Source organism: Rhipicephalus sanguineus, chromosome 8 (genome assembly GCF_013339695.2).
Source record: "Rhipicephalus sanguineus isolate Rsan-2018 chromosome 8, BIME_Rsan_1.4, whole genome shotgun sequence".
NCBI classification, from domain to species: Eukaryota; Metazoa; Arthropoda; class Arachnida; order Ixodida; family Ixodidae; genus Rhipicephalus; species Rhipicephalus sanguineus.
The window spans coordinates 72,302,560-72,330,141 of record NC_051183.1 but is presented as its reverse complement, the minus strand read 5'-3'; the positions used below and the strand labels follow the sequence as shown (position 1 = coordinate 72,330,141).

The 27,582-nt window shown below is 45.0% G+C and overlaps 1 protein-coding gene and 1 pseudogene across 1 annotated transcript; one reads left to right on the top strand and one right to left on the bottom strand.

Moving 5' to 3' along the window:
- The first annotated feature begins 8,543 nt into the window (after window positions 1-8,543).
- LOC125759459 (uncharacterized) lies at window positions 8,544-10,019 on the top strand. The gene has a single exon (XM_049418273.1). It carries the CDS (start codon window positions 8,544-8,546, stop codon window positions 10,017-10,019), a length of 1,476 nt encoding a protein of 491 aa, XP_049274230.1.
- Window positions 10,020-10,935: 916 nt separating this feature from the next.
- The window catches only part of LOC119403319 (venom metalloproteinase antarease-like TtrivMP_A), a 179,252-nt pseudogene continuing 162,605 nt past the window's right edge, over window positions 10,936-27,582 (bottom strand).

Sequence of the window (27,582 nt, the reverse complement as noted above, 5' to 3'; positions counted from 1 at the left end):
TGTCACAATAAAAAATCCACTATATTCAATGTATATGACCACTGCATTACGGCCGGTTATGTAGAGGTGTGCAGATGTATATGTAACTTTGATAGTTCCCATGCGCCTGATGTGTAAGTTTACATTACAGTGATGAACATGAAAACAAGTACGTACGTACCCGGTCTCGCTGTTACGGCAAGAACGTACTTTGGCCATAGGTTAGACGCAGGCAAAAGAAAAAATAGGCCCAGTGCCAATGGGATCGTCGCACGAGGGACCTGCATAATAATTCTCTACCTGAAAAAATGCAGGCATATTATTGCAGTGGCAACATCCTGTATCTATTCCTGACGAATGTGCATTCAACGAGTGCACTTCACTTGTTTGTTGTTGTGGCATGCGTTCTTTACTCAAGTTACGCTTTTTACTTTGTTTCTTGTCATTAAGCAAATATTCGATTATTTTTGCTCATGAGTGCAAGATCTTCACTGCACTTGTCATGTCTTTCTGGAAGTCGCAGCCTTATTTGTCGATGGCGAGCTCTGGGGCTATAAATTAACCGTGCCCTGCATTGCGCCTGTGTGACGCATGGCAAGAATATAATGGAGTTATATGCTTGCCCTTCAATTTTGTAAGCATACGTGATTCATGTTTCTTTATCGGATGCTCCTTCATTTCTCAATGCAATGTTTCTGATGAACCAAAAAATTACGGTTTAAATAAATATGTATGTGTCGCCTCAGCAATAGTAAAACCGAATAATATTTGCTGTAGGCATTCCATGTAATCTACCACCTTCACCAGGGCCCTATAAAAGAAGCCGAAATTGGCAGCACAAACTTCCTGTATAAGATCACGGTAACCGAAGCGAAAACAAATCCTGGTTTAAGATAATTCATTCAAATGTTTGCCACTAGGGCTGCGCTATATGTAGGGCCCATTAGACTAATTAAGATTGTATTTTCACGTGAAAGACCCCCAGTTCTAACAGCATGACGCCGTCAACGGCTAAACGCAGTTCTGTCGAAAACACACTGAAATATTATTATTTCTTTATTTACAACAACATCATGCGGGCAGAGAGATTCGGCGTGCTTAGTTGCAAGAACTATTACTTCGTCTGGGACATCTTGCCTGCTAGACGTCGCCACCATCTATCAATGTGTAATGACCCCATCGAATGTGACTGAGTTTTAGACCTAAAACAACAGCACCATATTGCACCAGGATGTACTAGGCAACCTAGTGTGCTTTTTATTCGAGCGATTTCACACCCGTTTGCTTATGACGCTCTGGTGTAGGATTCGAAGACTATAATATAGTAATATTAACAGGGGTTTTACGTCATAAAACAAGATGTGATTTTGAGGTGCGCCGCAGTGGAGTTCTCCGGAATTTTTTTCAGCATCTGGTGTTCTTTAACGTGTACGGACATCGCACAATACACAAATCTCTAGCATTTCGACTGCATCGCAATGCGACCGCCGTGGCTTCGATCGAACCCGCGACCTTCGGGTCAGCAGCAGAGATGCGAAGACTATAGAAATGGCACGCAGAACTTAGGGTCCCATTGACAAAAGAGCTTGATTTGGCCATGACGAACGAACATGTGCATTTAGTTGCGACATTTGTATGCATGAGAAATGAACATGAAGCATAATATTGCTGGTAAAACATTGCGACAATTTAGGCATGCGTTCTTATAAGTGACGATAACTTGATACCGAAAGTAAGCTTGAAATATGGCTGAGTTGTAAAGTAGCCAAGTTTTTGGGGCGCGACCTCAATATTATCGCATGAAGTATGTGTTATAGTTTTATTGGAAACTATTGGTTTCATCAAACACAAAACTCGTTTGAACGTTATTGATGCGCTCTCTCTTTCAGGATTGATGGCATCAAAGCAAAATTTAAGCATAAAAAAGGGCATAATATTAAGAACGAAACATAACTGACGCAGCAATGGGACAGTACCTCGTTCCCAATGAACCTCACTGAGGGTGCGCATCGTAACGCCTTGTTAGAAGGTGCATAAGCTGTAAAACAGCTTATGTTAATCAATGGGAAGCACGGCCTGCGTATAGCCAATCAATACCTTGGCTATCATTGCCTTGTATCAGCTGGGAACATAAATAAGTCATGTGACAGTAGATATGTGTATGTATGTATTACTTTATCAGTCCATATAATTATTTGCACTTGATAACCATTAGGTGCCAACTGACTTGTTAAACGACTTGTGAACGTTTGTTTAAATATTTCCAAGCTGCTTAGTGTTCCCTAATTTTGGAGCAGAAGATTATGCAGCCAGCATGCTGGTGGAATAATAACTGTACGCACGCACTCTAGGACGTTCTGAATTGATTGTTATAATTGGCGATGTGAAATTTTAAAATGTCCTAATTTCAGCGCCAATAGTTTCGTTCATTTTTCAATAAAATGTAGATCATATAAAATTGGATTAGAAAAACCTTCTGAAACTTACAACTTGTTTCACTGCTACCAGCGAGTGGATAAAATATTCTGTAATTGGTAGAACTAATAGAGTAACAATCTTAGAGGGAGCAGTAGAATGATGTATACCGTAAAAAATTATAACATACCTGGTTAACGCAACCGAATCGCAGCCAAGGAGCGAGTGAAGTATGGCGAATGACAAGCATATTCCTATAATTTTTTTTCTTTCTGGCACCAACACAATGAGGTACGTTATAAAGGAATCCCATAGTGTAGGTGCTTTCGGCTAAGCTCCTCTGGAGAGTAATCATTCGTTTGGCGTTGTTATTTTTACATCTATTATATAGAATATGTCATGAGAATAGTCAATAGAATATGACATCTATTATATAGAATATGTCATACACTAGACATTTACAGAGAACGCCTTCTGTGGGCATGGTGACAAATTATTGCAAGCTAAATGAAGCAAAACCTATCTGCGGCACTTTGATGCTATTTTGTTTTGCTTACATTTTACAACTGGCAGAATAACGACGCTAAGCTCGATGACGCTCTTTGCATTTTGCCGTTTTACACGTGTTGTACGAAAAAAATTTATAGTGATTTTAGAGGAATGGAGAGTTTTCAGCAACCATTTGGCAAGTACTTTGTTCTGTTGCATTGTCAGAGACTTAAAAGCGTTACTTCTAATTGTATCGCGTAACGAATATATGACAGTACTAGGTAACCTCAGCTATCACTACCTTGCAAACGGCCACATTTACCTGCCATATCTCTAGACAATGTTAACATGAAACGACATCAAAAATCGCTAGGCAGCACTAGCCGACACCCAATTCACCCAACGCTAGCAGACACGGGGAACAGCTAAACACTGCCAGGGTAAGTAGATGCGGCAGACCCCAACAACCGCCACATTTTCTTCAAAACTTTTTCAGAACGTCTGTGGCGTTAACGAATATATAATTTTATACATGGTGTAGTTACTCGTTGTATAAACCCGACTGCCATGCCTCCTTTTTGTATTAACTCCATAGTTCTCTTTGTTGCGGTGATGTTAGCGGCACGAAACGAAACCATTTATGCACTTCTGCTGCATCAAACTGCACTGCAGCACATGACTGCCTTCACAATCTGTCCAGTTGTTCAACGTTAGGAACAGTGGAACGGAAAATTTTTCCCATGGTAGTAACTTAGGACTTATACGCGATAAAAAGGAGATGAGTTGAAACTTTTCATCATCAGAAATTGTTTTAAGTTTCTAAAAAAACCTGCGTTTAGAAAACCAGGAAAAATTGTGCGAGTCTTCTATATTTTACTTGCTATCGAAAGGCTGGTACGTTCGTACGCTGCCGGGAGTTGTGTGCATGGGTTTCCACATGCCGTGTTGAACTCTTGGGCGCTGACTAATAATTTAATTTGGTACCGGCACGGTTCGATCTCGCATGTGAAGTAACGTAGCTGACACAGGCCAGAACCACAAGTAAAACAAGGTTTATTCCAAAGACCTGCGATCGTCGTCTTCCTCAGTCTACTCAGACCTATGTGCACGCGCCGTGCAGATGCGCTCAGCCGCAGTTCCGCAATTGGCGCAATTCAGCAGCATGTTGCAGCATTCTACACCAACTGCTTCTGGTATAGGTCATTATTGTGCCGGTTGAATATATTGCCTATAGAGGTGGCTCGCATGCAAATATTCAGTGTGTATGTTGCAATGTTGTCCTGTTCCCCAGTTGCATGATAAAGCATTAGGACGAAAATGTAATTTTGCTTCATCATGGCAAAATACAATTCGCTGTTTTCGTGTTTTGCAAAACTATAGCAGACATGTCAGAAACAAGCCTTGGGCTTGTTTCTTCTTTGTTTAACAGGCAGTTGATCACAATTTCTTCTTTGTTTAACAGGCAGTTGATCACAATTTTCTGTGTCAGCCTGCAAGTTTTCATACCTATGGCATTATTGCGACGTTGAGCTTCAGTTCACAGCGGGCATCAAGCACACGTGAGGCAAAATCGTTAACATATATGTTTCCTGCTGCAGCTTCAAGACAACACTTCAATTTTCAAAATATTACCGCTGCCTATTAGATGCGAAGCATCCTACGGCGGAGTTCAAACCGGTGGTGGTGGTGTGCGGCGTGACCACCCTTACTGCGCAGGCGCAATCCCTCTCTGCACACCTCCTCTCCTCTCCCCCTCAACCCTCTTCCCCCTCTTCCCAACCCCCGCTCCCCTCCCTATCCCCCAGCCCTCCCCTCTCCACTGCACTATCCACTCCCCCTTTCCCCCTCAGCACACCACTCTACACTTCGCCTCTACCAATTTCCCCCTCTCCACTCTCCGTATCCCCTCCCCCTTTCCACTCCCCCTCTGCACTCCGTCTCCAAACGCAGGCTCGGTATGCCGAAACGCTGCTTCGCATCGCCTCATGGTCTCCTTTAGCGGGAGATGGTGTGATTTTTTTTTATAAGAGTGTGTAAGCCTAGGTAAACGTTGCTCATTTCGGCAACGAAACCGTCTGTTAATCGCATTTGTGCAGAACAAGGTAGGCCTAAATAAAAATATTCACTTGCATAACATTTCTCCTAGGGTGAATTCCTGTATTTGTTATATACATATAACGGCATTAAAAATGTATATTTGTTATGATTATATATATATATATATATATATATATATATATATATATATATATATATATATATGAAGAAGCTTTTCCAATGGGCCAAACGTACTTAGGAAGAGGAGAAACACAACTAAGCAGTTATCTTAATTTGATTTGCCAACCTCAGTAGTGTTGACAGCGTGTCCTCGTCTAAGCATTTGTTTGTACTAGCGTCCTTGAAAGCTTGCACCGTTGCAACAATGCCATCTGACTGTGAAATATTTGTGTACAGTGACACTACGTCACAAGGGTGCTATCCTCAGGAACCTCGAGTCCGGTGATTTCGCGGAGAAAGTGATTCGTGTCCCTAATGTAAGAGGGGATAGTTGGAACTATGTCCTTAATGATGAAGTCTAGCGCGCTTGACATTCTTTCTGCCACCGTCCCGTTGCTTGCCGTTGCCTGGGCCGTCGAGCGGGTCTGGTAATTAAGCCTGCAGATAAGGGTGGCGCAGTAGTAATACTAGATAAAGCTGACGACCTGAGAGAAGGTTACCGACACCTTGAGGAGAAGAACTTCTATGCGGAACTTGAAGAGGACCCCACTAAATTATTTCAATCAGAAATAAAGCACGAACTAAATTCGCTCCATAAGAACAGAAAGATCACGACCGAAATGCTCAGAGAAATGCAACTGATTCAACCTGGCCCTGGCCGTTTTATTTGCTCCCTAAAATCCACAAAGCCAACCACCCTGGCCGCCCTATTGTCTCAAGCAACTGCGCGGTGACAGAAAGAATGTCAAGCCCGCTAGACAAAAGAAGATTCAGCGCTGTTTAGATAAACTAGAGTCTCAACGGCGGGCGAAGTTCTGCGAGTTCACAGATATGGCGGACTGTGCGAGGCCTGCATATATTTCCTGAACCGCGATTTCCTTTCAAAACTTTGGCACTTTTTCAATATCGACGGGATATCGAAGTATCTGAAGATTTTTGCAGGAAGATCGTGGGCCGTTCCACTTGCACAGGAGCCCTTGCTGCTGATTTCACACCTTCTTCATTGGACTCACGCATGGACATGCATTTCACGATTGAGGAGCTGGATGCGGCTATCGACTTATGCAATCGGTCGTCGTCAGCTGGTCCAGATGGCATATCATACCGCATGTTATGCAACCTCAATGAGTGGGCACGATAAGCTTTGCTAGATGTGTTCAATGAATCTTGGCGAGATGGGCAAGTCCTACAAGAATGAAAAATGAGCCGTCTAGTCCCTCTTCTAAAACCTGGGAAATCCCCACTAGAGCTGGCATCATACCGCCCAATAGCTCTGGATAGTTGTGCAGAGAAGCGGATGGAGCGAATGATCCTTGCCAGACTAGAGTGATTCCTGGAACACTATAACATATACCCAAATGCCAAGGCCGGCTTTCGATGCGTTCGTTGCTCCATTGACAATGTCATTGATCTGGTAAATTATGTCCAACAGCAGAAAATGAGCATGCGGTTATCCGTCGCGCTCTTCTTGGATGTAAAAGGAGCATACGACGTTTCTCATGAGGCCATACTTGACGCCCTCGAATCGGTTGGTCTTGGTGGTCAAGTGTACTGTTGGATTTGCTGCTACCTGCACACGAGATCATTCTTTGTGCAAACTGATGATGGACCAACATCTCTACATTACACATACCGTGGTGTTCCTCAAGGTGGCGTCTTAATTCGCACATTATTCAACATTGTGTTGATTGGACTCGTGGAACGTACACAGAGTTCACTTCATATAACCATTTATGCCGATGACGTGTGTGTTAGGACGTCAGTTGTAACAGGGCCTCAGGTGAGTGCAAGGCTCGAAAAAGTCGCGATTTCAATATCGGCGTACTGTGGTGAAGAAGGTCTCGAGATTTCACCTGAGAAATCTGGGTTGGTCGCATTTACGCGGAAGCCAATGACAGCACATGCCGTGTAGAGTAGCATTGGAACGCTGTAATGGGTCGTCCTCTCGAGTGCCTTCTAGTGGTTCGCCCTCTTCGCCTCTTCTCCGAGAGCACGCCCATCGTGCTCATGCTCGTGAGAGTCTGCGAGTCTGCGCTCCGTCGTGATTGTCGTCGCTGTGCATCGTTGCCGTCAATCCCGCCGTCAATAAACGCCTTTACAAAGTGGTGGAGGTGCTCTATCGTCGATACAACTTCGGTCTCCATTCGATGCCCCTTGATTCTCGATCCCGTACCGTGCCATCTACCATGCCGCGAAACGCCGCTGAGCAAATGCCGCCTCCTGCTCCGACCGCTTGTCCCGGTTTCCCCCGTATCACCGACCCTCCTGTCTTCACCGGCGCAGATGGCACCGACGTGGTGGACTGGCTCGCGATTTACGAACGGGCGAGTGTCCCCAATAAATGGGACGAAGCAGGTAAGCTGAGTAACTTGGTTTTCTACCTCGCCAAAGTGCCTGCAAACTCGTCAACGGCGGAGTCAGTCTACTGCGCCAGTCTATCCGACTCCGTTACAATCCTCTCGCCATGTGACCGTGTTTGCACGAGGAAAGGCTTGCTGGTGCCTTTCGCGACCGTGCAAGTCACTCAGGACAGCACCTCTATTTTAAAGACGATAGTCTTTCTTGGGATACTTAAACGGAGAAATTTTGGTCTATCTTTCTGTCTTTCTGTTTGTCGGCACGTCACTCGATTCAGCCACTCGGCCAAAGTTGAAACACTTGCCCAAGGGCCAGCCATCTTGAACGGCTGACTAGGTTCATACTTGTGTACATTGTCGATCAAAAAGCAAACATTACGCACATCTGAGGCGCAACATCACTATAGTCGGGTACAACTTTAGAAAAAAGGAGAGGCCCCGCCCATATGACCGAAGCGCGGCAGCCGATTGCCTCCGCGGCAAAGAAATAGTCCCGCTTTAAAAAAATTGTGGTTCTAAATCGCGTAATTCCCGGTACGTATAATAGTTTCGCACCTTGATGACTGGTTTGATAGAGCTGTCGTGATGGGAATGCAACAGCACATGCCGGATCGCGAGAGAAAAATAACCCCATGCCTTCCACAACGCTGCGCGTCGTCTGCTCTCTAAATTCGTTGAAGGGACAAAAGTAGAAAGGACAGCGCTGCATGGTTTTTGCGCTCGTTTACATGTACACGGATAATTTACTACTCGTTTCCCGAGCCTAAAATTAATCAGTTGCTGTTTAACAAATACTTAAAGGCACAATGCACTTATCGAAACCATTACAAACCTGGGGCGAGAAGACGACCGAGGCAGGAAAGGTAAAAGAAAGCTTCGTTCATCGTTTTAAATAAATACATGGATGCTTGTCTCCTGGTTTTAAATAGCAAAATATTTCTGCTTTTTTTAGTTTTATGCTTTCACAAACTTATTTTCAAGAATGTGATGCATCTTATTTTCTTTTTCTTCTCACGTTTTTTTTTTCTTTTTGCAAACCTGCGATCTCACGAGATTTCGCACGGCGTTCAGCGCGAGTTTTCCGCCATGGAGCCCAGCGAGGTGACATCGGAAAGCGATTCTTTGTTGCCGAACGAGCCTTGTGTTGCCTCGATGTCCACACCACCAAGGAGCGTCGGCAAGAACAAGAGCGGCCACATCCTCAACAGCGATTCACGGAACATGATCTTCCACTGCTACACGTACTGGCGCAACAGGGAGCCCGAACGCAGCGTGGAGGACACGAGCAAGTTTGTCGCCGAGATGCTCGGTGTCAGCGAAAGCACAGTCTTCAAGGTGAGGAGAGAGGCCAAGGCTTCGTCTTCTTCGGGCGGCAATCTCTCGACGCCCTCGCGAAAGCGCCCACGAAATGCGGAGAAGAGAAGACGCAGCACGAAATATGACAGCTTCACGTTTTGCGCGCTGAGGTCATGTGTGCACGATTTCTTTCGCCGCAACGAGATACCGACGGTCGAGAAGATAACCAACGAGTTCTCGAACCGTATGGATCTCCCGTCACTGAAGCGCTGTACTGTGCGGCGCCTGCTTGCCGAGATCGGCTTCAAGTACGAGAAGAGGTGCCGCAACTCGCTGCTTATCGACCGCGACGACATCGTCGAGTGGCGGAATCGCTACCATCGTGACGTGGAGCACTACCGGGCGGAAGGCCGAAAGATCTTCTTCCTGGACGAGACATGGGTGACGGCGGGACACACTCAGTTGATCGTATGGACAGACACCGTGGTGCAGAAGCGCGGACGCCTGTACGCTCGCGCAAATGGCCTTTCAACGGGTCTGAAACAACCCTCTGGGAAAGGCCAGCGCCTGATCGTCACGCACATCGGCAGTGAAGATTGGTTCGTAGACGGCTGCTTGGATGTATTCCGAGGGCGAAACACAGGCGATTACCACGAAGAAATGGACGGCAATCGCTTCGAGGGATGGTTCGGCGACGTGCTGCAGAAGTTGCCAGCTGGTAGTGTCATTGTTTTGGACAATGCACCTTACCACTCCCGGCGAGAAGAGAAATTGCCGACGACGTCCTGGAAGAAGGAAAACATACAAGAGTGGCTGAATAGCAAGGACATCGCCTACAGCGCGACGTTAGTGAAGAGGCAGCTGCTTGAGTTGGTGGCATCTGTGAAGCCACGCTTTCTCAGCTACATCATAGACAACGCAGCTGCAAGGGCCGGTTGCGTTGTGCTCAGGCTCCCGCCGTACCACTGCGAATTCAATCCCATTGAGCTCGTGTGGGCAAAGGTGAAAAATGGTCTCGCTGCGGACAACCGAGACTTTAAGCTGTGCACTGTTGAAGACATCTTGAGGGAAAAAATCAAGAACGTAACGGCGGAAGACTGGAGGAAGAACATCCGGCATGTGATGGAACTGGAGGCTAAGTTCCGAGTTGACACGTCTGGAAGTGACCATGTCCAGCCCATCGTCATCCAACTGGGGGAAGATGACACTGAAGAAAGAGACTCTGACTGCGAGCTGTCCGGCATTGAGCCCCTCGAGGAAGCTTAACGGCTACCTATTAATTAAATCAGGGCTACCTAAATGTTGCCGGTGGGGATGTTGTGTTCAGTCATCCTACCCCGTGACCCCTCAAATAAGTAGGCAGTTCATTTGATGGCGTATTCCTTTTAATGGAAGTTCAATTCTGAAAGAGCAACGTCCTGCACACATTTTGCTCAATTTAACTACTGGCATGGAAACATGCTGAAATGCTGGCAAATCGAAATGCAAACATAATTATTAACCCTGAAAAACCATGTGGCGCCCAAGATCCTCATCCAGGCAGCCACTGTCCAGCTTGACAGGCCCGTTGATGAGATAGCTGCAGTCAACGCGGAATTGACAACCACTGTTAACAGCTTGCACGCCACAGCACATTAATGTGGTTTCATTGTTTGGGTATCTAGCTCATGCAAGTAAGGAACAATTATAAAACATCATTACTTTAGTGAAGCCCAAACTGCTCATTCGTGCAGCCATTGCCATGTTGTCGTGCCCTATGGTGAAGTAGCAGCAGTCGAGGCGAAGTTGACTGCCAATGTTGGCAGGGCGTATGTTGAAACGAAAACAAAAGTGGCTACGTTGGAACCACCGAGAAGCTTTACATGCCCCTAAAGGCCAATCAATGCAGCCAAGCAATAACAGGGACACACCGTCGGCCCAGTTTACTCCATAGCATAGTCACTGTTAATTTCACTAAGCCGCTTCAAAAAATAATATCAAAGCAAGCCCAGTGCCGTGCCCCTGTTGCCCATTTCCAGGTAGTTGTGACACCCTTAGTGTTCTTTATAGCCTGTTCAGATGAATAATGCCAATACAAGCACTGCGAGAAGCAATTGTAAGCTTCAGGTCTGCCGAGGCAGTCATGTTGGAGCCATCGACAAGCTTTACATGCCCCTAAAGGCCAATAAATGCAGCCAAGCAATAACAGGAACACACCGTCCGCTCAGTTTACTCTACAGCACAGTCACTGTTAATTTCATTAAGCCACTTTAACACATAACAGCAATGCAAGCCCAGTGGAGTGCTCCTGTTGCCCGTTTCCAGGTAGTTGTACCGCTCCTATTGTTGTTGACAGCCTGTTGAGATGAATAATGCCAATGTGAGAAGGCCCAAGGTAATCATTGAGGCAGCAGCCACCGTCGAGCTAGAGGGGCCGAGTGGTCAAATAACGATAGTCAGGGCACGCTTGAAAGACACCGTTAGCAGTCTTGCACTACAAACCACAGTCACGTCATAGCCATTGTTGGTAAAATAGCAGTAGTCAACTCCAAATTGAGAGCAACTGTTAGCAGCTCGCATGCCAAAGCACACTCATGTGGTTGCACTGTTTATTTTGGTTATCTGGCTGAGGCAAGTAATGAAAATAAGAACAATTATAAAACATAATTTGCTTAGTGACGTCCATAATACTCATTTCGGCAGGCACCGTTGATCTTTACGGGCCCCATGGTACTTAATTGCAGTAATTGGGCGTACGCTTGAAAGGCACTGTTAGCATTCTGCACTTCAAATCATATAAATGTAGTAGCCATTGTTTAATTTGTTTATCTGACTGGACAAGTAATGCAAACACAAGCACAACTATTAACCCTGAATAACTCTGCTAGCATTTTCTGCTTTTTTTTTGGTAGTGAAAAATGCCGAGTAAAGTTAGATGTTTTACTGAGGTACTTGGGCCATCGAACAAGCCCTAGGCAAAGTGACAGTCAGATTCAGACAATGAAATTGGTGAAGTAATAAATGGTGAAATTTGCAAAAGCTCTCGGTACACTACTTTACTGTGCTCCATTCACTGAAAAATGCCTTTATAACGATGATAGCGTCAGACAGGAAATGACAGCCCACTGCACAATATTATTCGTATTGAAAATGTGTACCACCATATGTGATGGGCAGTGAAACCTGTTTACGAAGACTGGAAGCATGAAAAATGCAACAACATAGCAAGGTGCCGTTTCACAATATGGCACCCTTTCATGTGCACTTCTGAAGAGCTGCCGCATGCACTGATGCATAAACACATGAACAAGGATAAGAAGTGAAATTAGTGGGCAATCCACGGGATTCTTTTAAGGTAATGTAGCTCTGTAAGCTTCTTTGTTGTCACAGCTGATAGACCTATCTTTTTTGCAAGTTGGTTAGTCACATTGTGGCAACAACACAAGAAGCAAGGACAGAAAAATAGGAGAAAACAAAGCAAATAGGCAGACTGAGAAGACAAGGTGGACGAGAGAGAAAGGCTTTAGTGAAGTCGAAAAGGTCAGTCGCGCTATTCAGAGGACTTGGTGCTTTGAATGAGATGACTATGAGTTTAGGGAATTCTGAAAAAAAAAAGACGCAGCTGAAAGACAATTTACAAAAACAAACGCTAACATAAAATAAAAAGACAGAAAAAGGAATGAACACAAGCATGCACAGAAGCACGCACATATTTACACATGCGCACAAACGTAAGCGCGACAACTAAGAAAATCTCAAATATAAAGGAATGGGGGAGATAAAAAATATAAACAAACGCCAGAAAAAACGCACACACATTTACAGACAGGTGTGCGTAGAGGTATCATGAGTCGGTTCACAAGCTGATATATGTCCACGTTGTCAAATGTTTTTTTTTTCGTTTTTTGCACCGTTGCCTGAGCGGTCATAGGAATTTGTAGTGCCAACATATCACGAGAATGGAAAAGCAGCTCAGAGCTTTGTCATGGGAAAGCATAGCGAGCTCTGGCAGCACACCTTATACGTGATTGTGTCACAGCTGGCATTCTACAGATGGCGCGCGGTGAGCAATGAGAACCACAGAACGACGCGAATTTACGCCAAGTTCCCTTTTGAAGGCAGCGGTTTAACGGTCATAATTGGTTCGACTTGGTTCTGGGGCGAACAAACATCTGACCGTTGCTAATTCAACCACATTCCCTCAAGCAGCGCTCCAGGCCGTTTCCAAATGGACTAACATCGTCGAATGCACTGGCGCCGACTACTGGGGATCGCATCTCTTGCCATTTCTCTTCTCAAATGACGACGCTTTGAACGAGTGCATGCCGAGTTAGTGTTCGTTGTGTACATGCTGAAACGATCTTTGCGCGGGATTCAACGTATGCTGTGTCTAGGTGTATGTTAACTACTGCAGCTACCACAAAGCTTTAATCACGTTCATCGACGTTAGTCTTCGTGATGGAGCTGTGTCTCTAGGCGTCAACGTGAGTGTGTCCACATCAAGCGGTGCTATATCTGCCAAACACCAATAGACATTGTATAAGCTATTGTATGCCAATGTATAATGGACATTTAACTACTTCTGCGAGGACACGTTTCACTTTCGTTTTGTACCGGCTCCTCTTACGGAGGGAGCAACCTCGTTTTTTTTTCTTCAGAGCAACCAGCCCTTCGCTAAATCTATTAGCCGCTGTTGCGCCGGCACGCGCCGCGCATGAAACGCAGCAGGTGCTCAACACACTGAAATGCTAGAGAAACGAAGGTGCCAACTCATAGGCAAGAACTTCGCGCCATCACTCGGAGAGCAATCAATCAAATGTTAGGAGAGCAATCAATCGACGTTGCTACACAACACAGGAACAACGCAGCCATACCCTCGGCTATCTTATAACACTGCTGCTAACAATCGTTCGCGCTGAGCTGGCAGAAACGAATTTTTGCGTGGGAGGTCGCTTCCACAAATGTATTCCGTTGATGAACTCGTAGGTTTGTTCCATCCGCGTACACTTTTCTCATTTCTCCTGAGAATGCTTTTGCTCGATCACCTCACCACGTCCGACGGAAAACACAGCGACACGGTACACGAGCACACCCACCGCTCACAGTAGGCACCACACAGCGCACTTTGGCAAACTTCCCTCGTCATAACTTCACTTCGGAGCAAAACAAAACACCATGGAACGAACACACACTATGTTTGCTTGCAGCGGTGTGTCGCCGCCGCGTCCCGTTTTTCAGACGAAGCGAAGCGCAGCGTCACCGATGCTCGGTGCAGTCTTCCTTCACCGGATAATGGCTCAGAACAAACACACGCAGTACAAATGGTGCATCGTAAGCTCGCAATAATATTTCCGGCATGACAGGCCACCAAAAACAGCTTAGGAATTCACTCTGACGAGGCATGCTCACAGCTGACGCGACTCGGCCGAGTTCGAAGCGCGGGCGGCCATCTTCTCCTTGAGCGGAGTCACCGGCCGTCCGGCTCGTGACGTCAGCCTAGAGCGCGCGCCCATTGCTGGAAGCGCGTGTGCATCCGCCTTTGAGGTGCAAATGCCGCTTTTTTCTTAAGTTGTACCCGACTATAGATTTGAAATAAGCGTGCTGACACTTGATCGGTCAAAGCAAGATCACCTGGCCTGCAGACTAATGCAATGGCATTTCAGCGAATGCATAGCGTCATGTGCTTTGTAGCGAGATCACGTGGTGCCGCAAATGCGCCACTAGATTTGACATGCGCGCGACTACATCTCATTGGTCAAAGCGAGATCACGTGACCTGCGTGCTCAGGCAATGGCGTTCAATCGAATGCTCCGCGCCACGTGATTTGCCGCCGGCACAGCCGAAATCCTGCCAAGTGGACGCACCCTGTTATATAGATAAGCCTATTACGCACCCAGTTACCTTGCCTTGGTTTATTGCAATTGATGTAGATATCTAAACGAAGAGCGAATTACATTACCGGTATTTTGTACCGAAATAGCGCTAGGTTTCTGCCTTGTCTAAATTTTGAGAACATATATTAATGAAGCGCCCATTGCAAGTAATCTGCTTTTTTTTCAATTGTTACAATCGTCGGTACAACGCATTCATTTGCTTTCCATAAATTCGTGTTCTGTAAGCATGGTGTATAAACCAGTGGCTATGATACTTACCTTGGAACCCTGCAGGCCCGGCTTCAAACCCCGCCTCTCCAAGAAGTTTATTCCGTTTTATTTATTTCTTTAATCACCCCCCCCCCTTAATAACGTGACCTACGCCACTCCAGCTGCTACTACGACGACGGCACAGGGTACACTGACAGCTTGGCTGTAAAAATGCATGTTGCTCCGTCCTAATCCCCGGTAAATCATTTATTATGCTGCCAAGGCTGCCTTAGTGCACAATATGCTACTAATGAATAAATATCGCATTCAGAGTAGATTGGATATTTTTGTGGCTGGAAAGCATACACAAAAATATAAACACTGAAAAGAGGAGCGCGCTATGTACGCTGTATAGGACTGGCCTTTGTATGTACCTACCAGGACAAACGTTGCATATCATACTTGCAACAACTAGAAAATTGCATGCTTCTTATGTCTTCTTGCAAATAACTCATAATATATCCATCACCCCATGGACAATGCGCACTGTTTGGAACAAAAGCTCTGATGACGCCAGGAGCGGTCGTGCCATCGTGCGAACAACCCAACCTGCGTACCGCAGAGTAGAAAAGACACGTGCAAATGATTATCTTTTCACAGTCAGTAGCAAAGGACCGCTAGTACAATATTCCAAACAACGACACAAGGCGGTTCTTCATGAGCCTATAACTACATACTACGAGGATGATTTTAGAACAAAGCGAAGTATAAATGTCATTAGGTATATGTTACATTGCATGAAAATCAACATGCGGTTTCCAATAATGAGAGCGTCGCCACCATATTTGTAATTACAAGAGTCGATCGGTAGTACGTTTTCATGTGTACTATGTCTCATAAATTGTAAAATTTCTATACAGAAACGGTCGTATGTTGAAGACACCAGTTAGTAGATCAATAACAACATGTGTATTTTATACAAGCTGTTTTTCTTGGGGTTGGATTATTTATTTAAGCCTATTGCAGTCAAACGAATAACAGCCGAGCGGCAAGCGAAAGGCGCCTGTCGTGCCGTCAAGAATGGCGGTCTTCGCGAGTGTTGCAATTACGCGAAGTTGTCAACTTTTCCGATCAAGACATTTGGTAGACAAAGGGTTTGCAAGCAAAGCGAGCTTGCACGTTTGTTACACTTTTGTCCTCGGCTGCTCGTTCAGTGCCGTGTCTGTGTCTTCTTCTCGTCCCGTCCTAAGCGCTGTTTGATTATTCGTCTACTCATTAGTGCTGCTCATTAACGATCACTAATGCTCATTAGTGAAAGCTGTTTGTAAGGACCGAAAATATGACATGATCATAAAGGAAGGTACTACGCATGTAACGTGAGTATCTGCCCCGTAGTATGACAAGTAACTTGAGCCCACTAGACAGTTATAGAACTATCGCTCTACTCGATAAGCACCTGCTTGCTAGGATGAATGTCCTGACCCTCTGACAGACTGTGTCTTCTCATTAGAATAATAATTTCTATAAAATACCACGACATTCTTGTTTACCTTTCGTTATTGATGAATCGTTCATAACTGCTGCTCGCATTAGGAAAGACGTACTCGTCCGTTTCGGTGAAACAGTGGTCACAGTGCTCAGCTGCTGACCCGATGGTCTCGCATTCGAACCCGGACGCGGCGGTTGCATTTTCAATGGAAACGAAATGCTAGACGCCTCTGTTTTCTGCGATGACAGATCACGTTAAAGAACACCGGATGGTCCAAATTTCTGGAGCTATCCACTAAGCTCTTCCTCATAATCATGTCATCGTTTTGGGACGTAAAACCCCAGATAATATTATTAAGAAAGACACACTTGATATAGAAAAAACCGTATCACCTATCAGCGACAATTTTTAACACGACAGTGTTTTATGCCGGGGTCCACCACGGCTCCACTGACGTATTTCCGTCACGGAAATGACGTTGTAAAATATAAAGACTAACAGTGGGCAAAGAAAAAAAACAGAAAAAAGTTCCCTCACCGGGAATCGAACTTACGACCCTCGCTCCGCAGCGCGCAGCGCGAAACGATTCGGCCACGGACGGTATGTTCTTCACAATGCCAACGGCGAGCTATTTATATACACCATTTGCCGGCGGCGGTACTCGGGGATCGGCGTTACAGCGTGCTTTCGTTATCACTAGCGAGATGGCGTGAAGGGCTCGAAGAGCGTAGAAGAGCGCGCTTCAAAGGTCGTCGCCGTTGCGACGGGCGCCCGCGTCTACAGGGCGTTGTCGCTCGTGCTTGCGCTTCTCTCGTGATCGCGGTGGTTTGTACGTCTCGCGTTGAGAGCACGAAGTTCACTTGGCTCACTGCAGTGGCCGCTTTTGCGAAAGGAGCGCGGTGCTCACGCAGAAATAAGTTATAAATGTGACAGTTAGTTCGCGTCCTTTCTGCTTCAGCAACGCGTTGCAAGTTTCGAGCTGCTTGCCGTTCTTCGCGTGACATTACAATTTGTTGCTGTAGCATTCATTCCTTCGCCCTTGGGGCGAAAGAATCCGCAACAAACGCTCAACTACGTCTGTGAAGACACATTTCACTTTCGTGTTATACCGATTACTGTGACAGAGGGATCAGCCATGTTTTTACATTACATGCCAGATTACAAGGCTTCAATTCTACATATGTCTTAAATATGTCAACGCAGCTTTAAACATATGTATACTTTATAAAGTAAAAAGCAATACAACATTTTTTTTTTCGATAAACGAGAAGAAAAGCTTACGTATGTGCCATTTCGTGGGTCATAATACGAATTCCTTGGTAAGTGTATGCTTGGTCCTCACCGAGCTGTTGCCGATGCGTAGTACAAGCAGATGCAACAAAGGCGTAGCCTGCATGCAGACACACCGTTCAAGTTGAAGCCAGCACTATAATATCACTTCGCATATTACATCCAATAAACTGCGAATATTAACGCGATAGCGTTAAAGAGCTCGTTTCAGAGAAATTCCGGTCTCTGCGTCGGTGTCGGCATCGTTGGTTGTGAGCGAAAAAGGATCACTTTGTCCGTGACCGAAAAATCGACAGAGATGCAAATAAAATAAATAGTAAAAACGTTGGCTTCGAATGGGAATCGAACACAGGCCGGCTGCGTGGCAAGTAGGTGTTTGACCACCAAGCCACGCTATTGCTTAAAGCTGCTTCGGAAAAAAAAGACACTTTATGAGTGTCATGTAGTGGAAGGAATTTTCTGAACGCATGTAATATTGCGTGGCAGAAGCGTAGAATCACGCCAGGCGTCAAAACATGTGAATTGCGCATAGTGGATGTTTTAAAGACCGACCCATTACAAAGCGCTCAGACTTATTTAATCATCATCAGCAGCAAAACTATTAGCAATGTGAGCACCTGCGTAGGTTCACGCGTTGCCTTACGGACGAGTAGTGAGCCCTTCGCTGATTGGCAAAAGGAAGAATTATGGCGTAGTGGGCACTTAACAACAGTACTTGAAGTAAGGATTCTAGGATAGTTTGAAACGGCCAGTCTTAAGCACAAAGTCGATCGTTTCCTTATGGCACGGTTGAGCCATGCATAGAGAACCGTAGCAACTCTAGCAATTGAGAAGGTCCACGTACGGGGCCCAATTACGATATGGCCTTCTATCCTTGAAGGTCAAGCTCAAGCGTCCTGCAAGTTTTTCTAGTCTTTTCAGATACTCCGCCTATCTAAAAACCATCAGAAATATAGGGGCTCATATTTACCAAGCATTCCACGCAATGTTACGGTTACCAAAGACTTTCGCCCACTGATAGCGATTGTCGGTGATTTAGGTTGGGTTGTTTAGCGAACATTAGATTTTGCTTTTAAAATCTATCCGAAATCATAGCCCTCAATAGGTAATCTAGGCCAATCTCCGTCTATGTAATAAGAGTTGGTGTTGTTGCCTTCACCCTGAATATGCACTTTGTTTTTACTCCCACGCGTGTTTCAACGCAGAAAATGAGCACGCCCACATGCTTATAGAAAATCACAACTTATTATCCTGTGCAAGGGCCACGCTAGGGCCGGACATTGTTTGCAATGGTATCATGATACAGATATACGATACTGATCCCACAAATATTTGAGACACTCATAAAATATACTAGTGGAATACCTGTACGCCTTACGTTACCTACTACTTGTTTTGAATACTTCGATACATTAAATATATCGTCACTACTGTTTCACGTGGAGTGTTTTCACACATTTGTAGTCATTGGCTTGCGAACTCTTCTTCAGCCACTAGACCATCATCCTTTCTAATTCCACACAACACATTATATGTTTATAGGAGGGAGCGGTTTTGACAAAACCCCATATTGCAACAGTGCAACAGTCTATGTGCTTGGCAGGACTTATACAATATCAACGCTAGTTTAACAGCAAAGAAGTCAGTTTTGCCGTAAGGGCGAATGAATGAATACCATAGCAGCCATTCAGAATGTTATACGAACTAAGTATTTAGCATCTGACCATGCGCGACTCAAGTGGGAGTAAGGAAACGCGGCCGCTGCAGCGAGCCTGTGTATCGCTTCAGCGCAAACGGAGCGGTGAAAACACAGCACCCATACAATCGCCGTCAAATGAAACCCGAACAGCAGCAAGCATTCGCAGTGGAATAGTGCGCGCCCTCATCAACATGGACAGGCACGCGCTTGTCCGCCGCGGTAGAGCAGTGGTTATGGTTCTCGGCTACGGACCCGAAGGTCGCCGGTTCAAATCCTGGTCGTGGCGGTGGCATTTCCACGGGGGCGAAAAGCTTGAGGCCCGTGTACTGTGCGATGTCAGTGCATGTCAAAGAACACCAGATAGTCGAAATTTGCGGAGCCCGCCACTAAGGCGTGTCTCATAATCATATGGTGGTTTTGGGACGTGAAACCCCAGAAAATATAATTGGACAAGCGCGCAATTGCGCAGTGCTGCCAAATCGGATGCGCGCGCCAGACAATGCTGATGGCTAGAGGGCTCGCACTATACCATTGTAAATGGTATAGTGCGCTTCGGACGCCAACTTGCAAAGAGCGGTTGTCGACGCAAACAGAGAGATATGGCCAATTAGTCCAGAGAAGGGATTCGAGGTAGTGGATATAAACAGGGAGGTGCACAGGTGGGGCGGTTTCCAAAGAGACAGAATTTACTTCGATAAGAGGCTTGGTCATGAGGTGAGCTGGCGACTGGCAGGACGCACAGTAGCTTTTTTGGGGGGCACACGGGCCCTTCGGTGCCCAGGCTAGCTTGTAATGAGGAAAACAACCAGGGGGACTCTTTGACAGGCAGTATAACGAAAAACCAGAGAAAAGGTAAAAGAAGGGAGAAGGCGCGTGTTGCAATTAGTTGCATAAACATGCAGGGTGGCAGAAAAAAAGGCAAAATGGTTAGAGATTGAGGAGCAGTTAAACAAGGAACAGATAGGTGTTTATGCGGTTAGAGAAACACACCTTAGAGACTTGGAAGAGCCACCACATATTGACAATTATATTTGGGAAGGATGTAACAGGATCACATCAGAAAGGAGAGGTGGGGGTGCTGGAATGCTAATTCATAGCAGAACAAAATGGGATAGAGTGAAACAAATGTGTTCAGAGCACATATGGGTTTCGGGCACAGTAGGTGGAAAGAAAACGTGGCTACGTGTAGCTTACTTGTGGACGGGGAATAACTGCAGAGAAAAGAATTTGGAGATAGTGAAATGCATAAGCACCGATATGAAGGAATTTGTTCATGATGCCGAAATAATCCTTCTAGGGGACATGAAGGCTCACATTCGTGACCTTGACGGATTCGTGACCACCAACGGCAAGTTATTGCTAGATCTCTGCGAGAAACATAGTATTGAGGTAGTTAACGTGGGGCCTAAGTGTGAGGGGAAGATTACGTGGGAAGTCGGAAACAGGCAATCGAGCATTGATTATTGTCTCATGACAGAATGAATATATGACAAACTTAGAGAGATGAAAATAGACGAGGAAGGCATTAACAGCTTGGGTAGTGATCATAAACGCTTAATATTACAAATGGGATATAAAACTGAAAATAAGAACATAGAATCAAAGTTTGGCAGCTTGTATCTAAATGACAAACAAATAACAAATATAGCCGCAAGAGTCGAGGATAAAGTAGACGAACTGCCAGGCAAAGACTGGAAGTATAGTGAGCTGCTACATGTAATCACGAAAGAAGTAGAAAAAGAGAAAACTATTTGTTGGAAAGGAAAGAGAAAGCCAAAAAGTCGGTGGAACAAAGAAATCCAGGAGGCGATCGAGAAGCGACGTGAGGCATCACGGGAGCACAGACAGGCAAAAAAGGAGAACCCGCCCCAGGACGAAGTCAATCAAATATGGGAAATATATTTAGAGCAAAAATCCATTGTTCAGAAATTAGTCGAGGCAAAAATTAAAGGAGAAAGTGAACGCTGGATGACAGAGATTCGCGAAAAGAAGGCCGCGCCTAGGATATTTTGGAGCCACCTAAAAGCGCTGGGTAGGAAGTCTGTCACAATACAACAACATATGGTAGATGAAGGAGGAAATTAATCGGAAGGGTATGAAGCGCTAGGTTACATCCGAAACATAACAGCCGATTCGTTTAAAAAGGTCGCCCAAGGGATTCCCCCAGTGAGTAAAAGTATGAAAGGAGTGCAACCGACGAAGATGTAGTACTAGAGAATTTCGATTGAAAGAAGGACGAAGGAACAATTCCTAAGCGCACTACTCCGGGCTTAGATGGGGTTCCCGTCAGCCTCATTAACGAAATCGGATATAACACTAAAGAAGCACTGCTGAAAGCCGTACAAAAGTGCTTACAGGAGAGGGAAATACCCGACATTTGGCGAAAACGTAGAATGAACTCAATCTATAAAGGCAGGGGAGAAAAGGATAACATTCGCTCGTATAGACCGCTAACCATTACATCGGTGCTATACAGGTTGGCGATGCAGGCAGTAAAATAAAAATAGAAGCGTGGGTAGAAAAAAAATGATATTTTGGGGGAAATCAGAATCGATTTGGAATCGACAGGCGGTTAGACTATGATCCGTTTGTTCTTTCCCAGTGTATAGAAATATCGAAAATAGAAAACAGGCCCTTATACGTAGCTTATCTAGATATTACCGGGGCGTATGCCAACGCTAATCAGGACATTTTGTGGGATATATTGAAAGAAGTGGGCATAGGTGACGACTGTATACAGCTTTTGAGGGAAATATACCGAGAAAAATTCGGCAGATCCCACGCGTTGTGGGAATCGGCTTTATGTGAAGCAGTCAGCGAGTACTTCTATGCTGTACTGTATGGCTTTGAGCCAAGCATTACAAGGTGGATCGACGTGTTTTGTAAGTGTAGTAGCTATGTGCAAATCGTGGGCTTAGCAGGCACATCGAAGGCACTGGCGTTCAAAAGGGTATCTTGTTGTGCAACGTAATGTCAGCCATCACGTTAGAGTACATACGTCAGTATTATCGAAAGTAGGTCACTTTATGGTGCAATCATGTGAATATTACACGTAACTTTCGTTAATGTATTCCATCGGGGTCGAGCAATGCCTCAATATAGCTTGCTCATTCATAGGAACGCGAATGTAATCTTTATTAGACTGCTATAAAAGCGGAGCCAACACTGGAACCACAGATGTTAATCTTATATGACGCCTGTATCGAAGGGGTACATATGTAGCAATTGTTGCTTTCTTGTAAAATTAGATAGCCAGCAACAAAAAATCGCAGCATATCCACGGAGTGAATGATGAGTGGGCGAAACTGCGGAGGTTCACCGGCAAACCGTGAATCTTCCATGAATTCTGCCCAGTACATCATCACCGACGTGAGATCGGGCGCGTTTATACTAAAGGTTCGATGAGTTATGGCGACTTGCAGCTCACTTTAATTTTACATGTACGCTGTGAATTTCCATTGTGTAGAAAACCATCGCTTTAGAAAACATCTAGCGTCTTTCGTTAAGCAGCTGGCGTCTTTTCGTTTTGCTTTAGAAACATCTGGCGTTCTTTCGTTTTGCTTTTAGAAAACATCTGGCGTCTTTCGTTGGTTTATTTCATCAATCAACGGCGTTTTGAACAAAATTTTTATTGTTTAATCACGCACAGGAGAAATCTCACCAGGCACTACCTTGGAGGTAAACAATGGCTGCTAATGGGAATGAGAGACAAAAGAAGTTGGCTTTTAGCTAACACTTACACTTCTACTTCTACTAACGTTTCCTACTGGAACATGCCAATGGCTGCTAATGAGGAATGAGAGACAGAAGAATTCGGCTTTTACTTAACGCGCATGCTGCGAATTTTTTATTGTTCAACAACGCACAGGAAAAATCTCCCACCGGCACCACCTTGGAGGTCAAGATCTGGTACAACCGTTACGACTGGTTACGCACTACTACGACTACGAGGGACGAACGCGTGCCGCCTTAAGGAGCTTCGCCCCTAAAAACACAATTGACGTTGCACAGACATTACGCTTGCATAGTATGTTTTTCCAAACCAGTTAATGGACCTGGCGTGGCTGTGTGGTAGAATACCTGATTGCCACGCAGAATGCCTGGGTTTGATTCCTGCTGGGATCCTAATTCTTATTATTTCCATTCGTCGGGTCAACGCTGCCGATGTCGGTTTTTCTTAATGCTCTCTAATTTAAATTACCAGCGTCTGTTCTTGCCGTTCCTGGGTATATTAAACTGTCAATCACATGTGGTGCATACCCGTACACCGCGGCCCGTGGTGAATGGGTATGTGCCACACGTGTCAGGCGGAGAGTGTTTGACGACGGACGCGACAGGATTTTCATGTTATTCATGTCATCACCTGACAGTCATATTCGTCAAATGCTCTTACCCTCCTATGCCAATTTTGGTCTACACCAGGTTAATGAGGCGATCATAAGAGCACCCAGACGTTAGCGGATAGATAGATAGATAGATAGATAGATAGATAGATAGATAGATAGATAGATAGATAGATAGATAGATAGATAGATAGATAGATAGATAGATAGATAGATAGATAGATAGAAACGCTGAAAGTGCCAAAGGTTCGCTAACAAATGCTTCGCATTTAAAATACAGTTTGTATAGAATGGGAAGGAATAAGTAGCAAGGACAGCGTTGAAATTAGGAAGGGGCTGAGACAGGGATGTCCTTTGTCCCCGCTGTTATTCATGCTGTACATGGTGAGGATGGAAAAAGCGCTAGAAGGTAGCAACATTGGAATTAATTTGTCACACAAACAGGTCGGCACGATGGTTGAGCAGAAGCTTCCAGGTCTATTTTATGCTGATGATATTGTCTTATTTGCGGACAGTCAAGATGATATACAGCGACTGGCACATTTATGCGGAAGGGAATGTGAGGCTCTAGGACTAGGATTTACTGCAACAAAATGTGGATTGATGGTATTCAATGATCACAAAGACCATGCGGTCTTTATACAGGGCCAAAAAATACCGAGGGTAAGCGAGTACAAGTACCTCGGAGTATGGGTAAATGAGGGGGATAGATATATGGAGGTACAAGAGAAAGCATCGGTAGCAAAGAAAAAGAGGTATGCTGCAATTATGAAGCACACCGCTTTATGGGGATACAATAGGTACGAGGTGCTTCGAGAGCTGTGGAAGGGTGTGATGGTCCCGGGGCTTACATTTGGGAACTCAGTGGTGTGCATGAAGTCAGAGGTACAATCAGGAATGGATGTAAATCAAAGGACGGTGGGCCGCCTAGCGTTGGGCGCTCACGGGAAGACGACAAATGAGGCTGTAAAGGGTGATATAGGATGGACAGGCTTTGAAGTGAGGGAAGCTCAGAGCAAAATGAGATTCGAAGAGAGGCTCAGGAAAATGAAGAAAAGTAGATGGGCAGAGAAGGTTTTCAGGTATTTGTATAGAAAAAAGCGTTGACACGCAGTGGAGAAAAAGAATTAGGAGGCTCACCAGTAAATATACGGCTAGCAGTGCGGGCGATATGGCAACAAGGAGCATTAAGCGGAAGGTCAGAGAGGCGGAGAGGACTTATTGGATGGCAGCGATGGAAAAGAAGCCGGCTCTGAGTAACTACCGAAAGGGAAAAAACGAAATAAGGAGGCAAAGGTTTTATGATAATTCAAGGGGAAGCGCTTTACTGTTTGAAGCAAGGTCGGGCTGCCTTAGAACGCGTAGTTATAAAGCGAGATTCTGTAACGAAGAAGAACAATGTACATGCTGCGGGGGAACTAAGGAAACGATGGAACATGTACTGATTGAATGTGGCGATATTCAGCCAGGTATACGTGTGGGCACGGGTCTACATGAAGCCTTGGGGTTTAGGGACAACAATGGAAAGCTGAACACGTCCGCGATAGAAATAAGAGACGGTTAGAGTACTGGTGGCAGAAAAGTATAGATAAAGGAGAAAAATAAATAATCGGGAAAAATAAGGTCATTCTGCCTTAAGAGGCAGAGAGATGGACCGTGAATTTATATTTTTTTGGTATAATAACATAGATTTAATCAATGTAGATAAGGTATAAGGCCAACATGAAACAAGGAAGCTTTTTTTTCGTTTTTTTTTCTTCAAGCCTGGTGGCAGACATGTCACCGCCCCGTTATAAAGGGGACGCTCATAGCATCCATCCATCCAAACGCTTGTCGCTGTTTCGGTTTCATTTGGCGAGTGACACTGTCGGCGCCAAATGAAACCGAAACAGCGACAAGGTATGAGAAGGTATGAGAAGTTTACTCGCCCTGTCAAGAGAGAAAGCGAGTGACACCAACCGGGTTCTGAAACTGCGCCCTCCATGTCGGATGCGCGAAGCCCCCCTTCCCGGATCTTTCATGTGTCTATCGCGCTACGTAACGTGGCCGGCGCGTTTTCTTTTTGTTTGAGCCATGGTCACTGGCTACCCTACCCTAGCGCGCTCACTCCCACATAGAGGATACGACGGACTGGGTAACGTCATAGCTTTTCGAATATGCCGGAAACTCATGGCGGTGCCGAAGGCGACGGCATAAAATGTGCCTAGTGTATCTATGTTATTTCTATCGAATAGAAACACTTTTTCGTCCCTGCATTTAAAAACGGTGCATGCATGCTATGCACTCCTTCTGTTCATAGCGATTCTGCATCAGCCAGTTCTGTACTTTATTAAAACATAGGGAAACACGAAAAACGTCCTAGAAGCAACTTGCTCTTTATTTCCGCAAAGCACATCTCAATAACTGGAAATCTCAGAAGACCCCGTAACCTAGCCAAACACTTTTAGAGATTCAATAATTTTTGCTTTCATGTTATGAATTACGTATATATTTTCGATATTACTGGTGACAAAAGCAGCAACCCACCAGTATCTGCTTCGTGCACGAACTTTACTGTTTCATATCATGGAACCGTTCTCTATCATGGAACGTTCTCTAAAAGCACTACTTAGCGCCAGTGCTGGGCAGTATCAAAGATACATGTATATTAGATACTGTCTTAGATACTCTTTGGGCATTTTGCATCTGTGTCACGATATGTCTCGCAAAACGAGTCTCTGAATCTGTAGTTCCAATACATTCAATGATGTATCGTATATCTTCAGATACAAGATACTGCTATACAAACACCACCATGCGAAACAATAAACGTCGCCTTGGAATACCGGTTCTCAATCTCATATCACTGCCACTAAGCCACCTGAATAAAGCTTACGACAGTGACACTCTTTTATATTTGCGCCAGAATGCTCTGTGAGCACAGGCGATTACGTGTACCCATCCATATAGGTTGAGCTGCGTCATATAATGGCGCCTGAGCCATCTCGACAAACACAAGCGCGCGAACGTCTACGCACTGCCTACCTTTTATTTTCTCAATGTTTTTTTTCTTTTGACTTGTTTTGGTGCCACGACACTTGTTTGTAGCCCTGTACAGTGCTGCGTACAGCGTGTTTCGCACAAATTCTGACGCCAGTATACTTTCGTTATCGAAGTGTATCTTACGTGGTGCTTCGTTGCAATCTCAAGGATGCAAGAATGGGGTTGCTTTGCTTCTCGCGGCTTTCCCACATCAGCGATTTGAAAGACCGCGTGGATGTAAGCTTCATTTACATACGATGGGATTGACTTTATGCAAACAAGATTCTAGCAACCGTCGCACTATCGGTGCCGATGCTGATGCAATAGATGCATATACGTAATGTAAAATATTTTGACGTACTGTATCTTTGTTCTTCCTGCTGGAATACTGAACTTCTTTCAATGATAACTTGATTGTTAGCGAAAGTGTCATCTTTGCCGTCCTCCGTTTCCATCCCCATACATTACGTAGTGCTCTGCCTAGTGGTTGCCCGTCTGTTTATTATGTTATGTCTTTTGTTACCTGCTGCTGAAATAACATCTCTACTTTATTATAATTTTTAACTGTGTGCGTTATTGCTACTATTTAGATACCTACATTTCACTTGAGTTTACTGTTATGTGAAGGCGATGTTGAGGACAAAGGTAAAATAATGTGAGCGCGCCTAGAGTACAAAGTAACAGAAATTCTGCTTATGATTTAGCGAAATAGCGACAACCAGTTTGCATTATATAAGAAAAAATCCTAAGATGTTTGGAAAGGAATTTTAGAAGCATAATATCAAGTACTCCGTTTCTCTCAATCGTGATCCCACGAGCCGCTTTATCTATTTTCCATTAGCACTGAGCTTTCCATTTTCTGACCTTAACATGCGAGTTGAGCTACATCATGCTCCATTCTCATAGCTGTTAGTTGTGCCGCCTG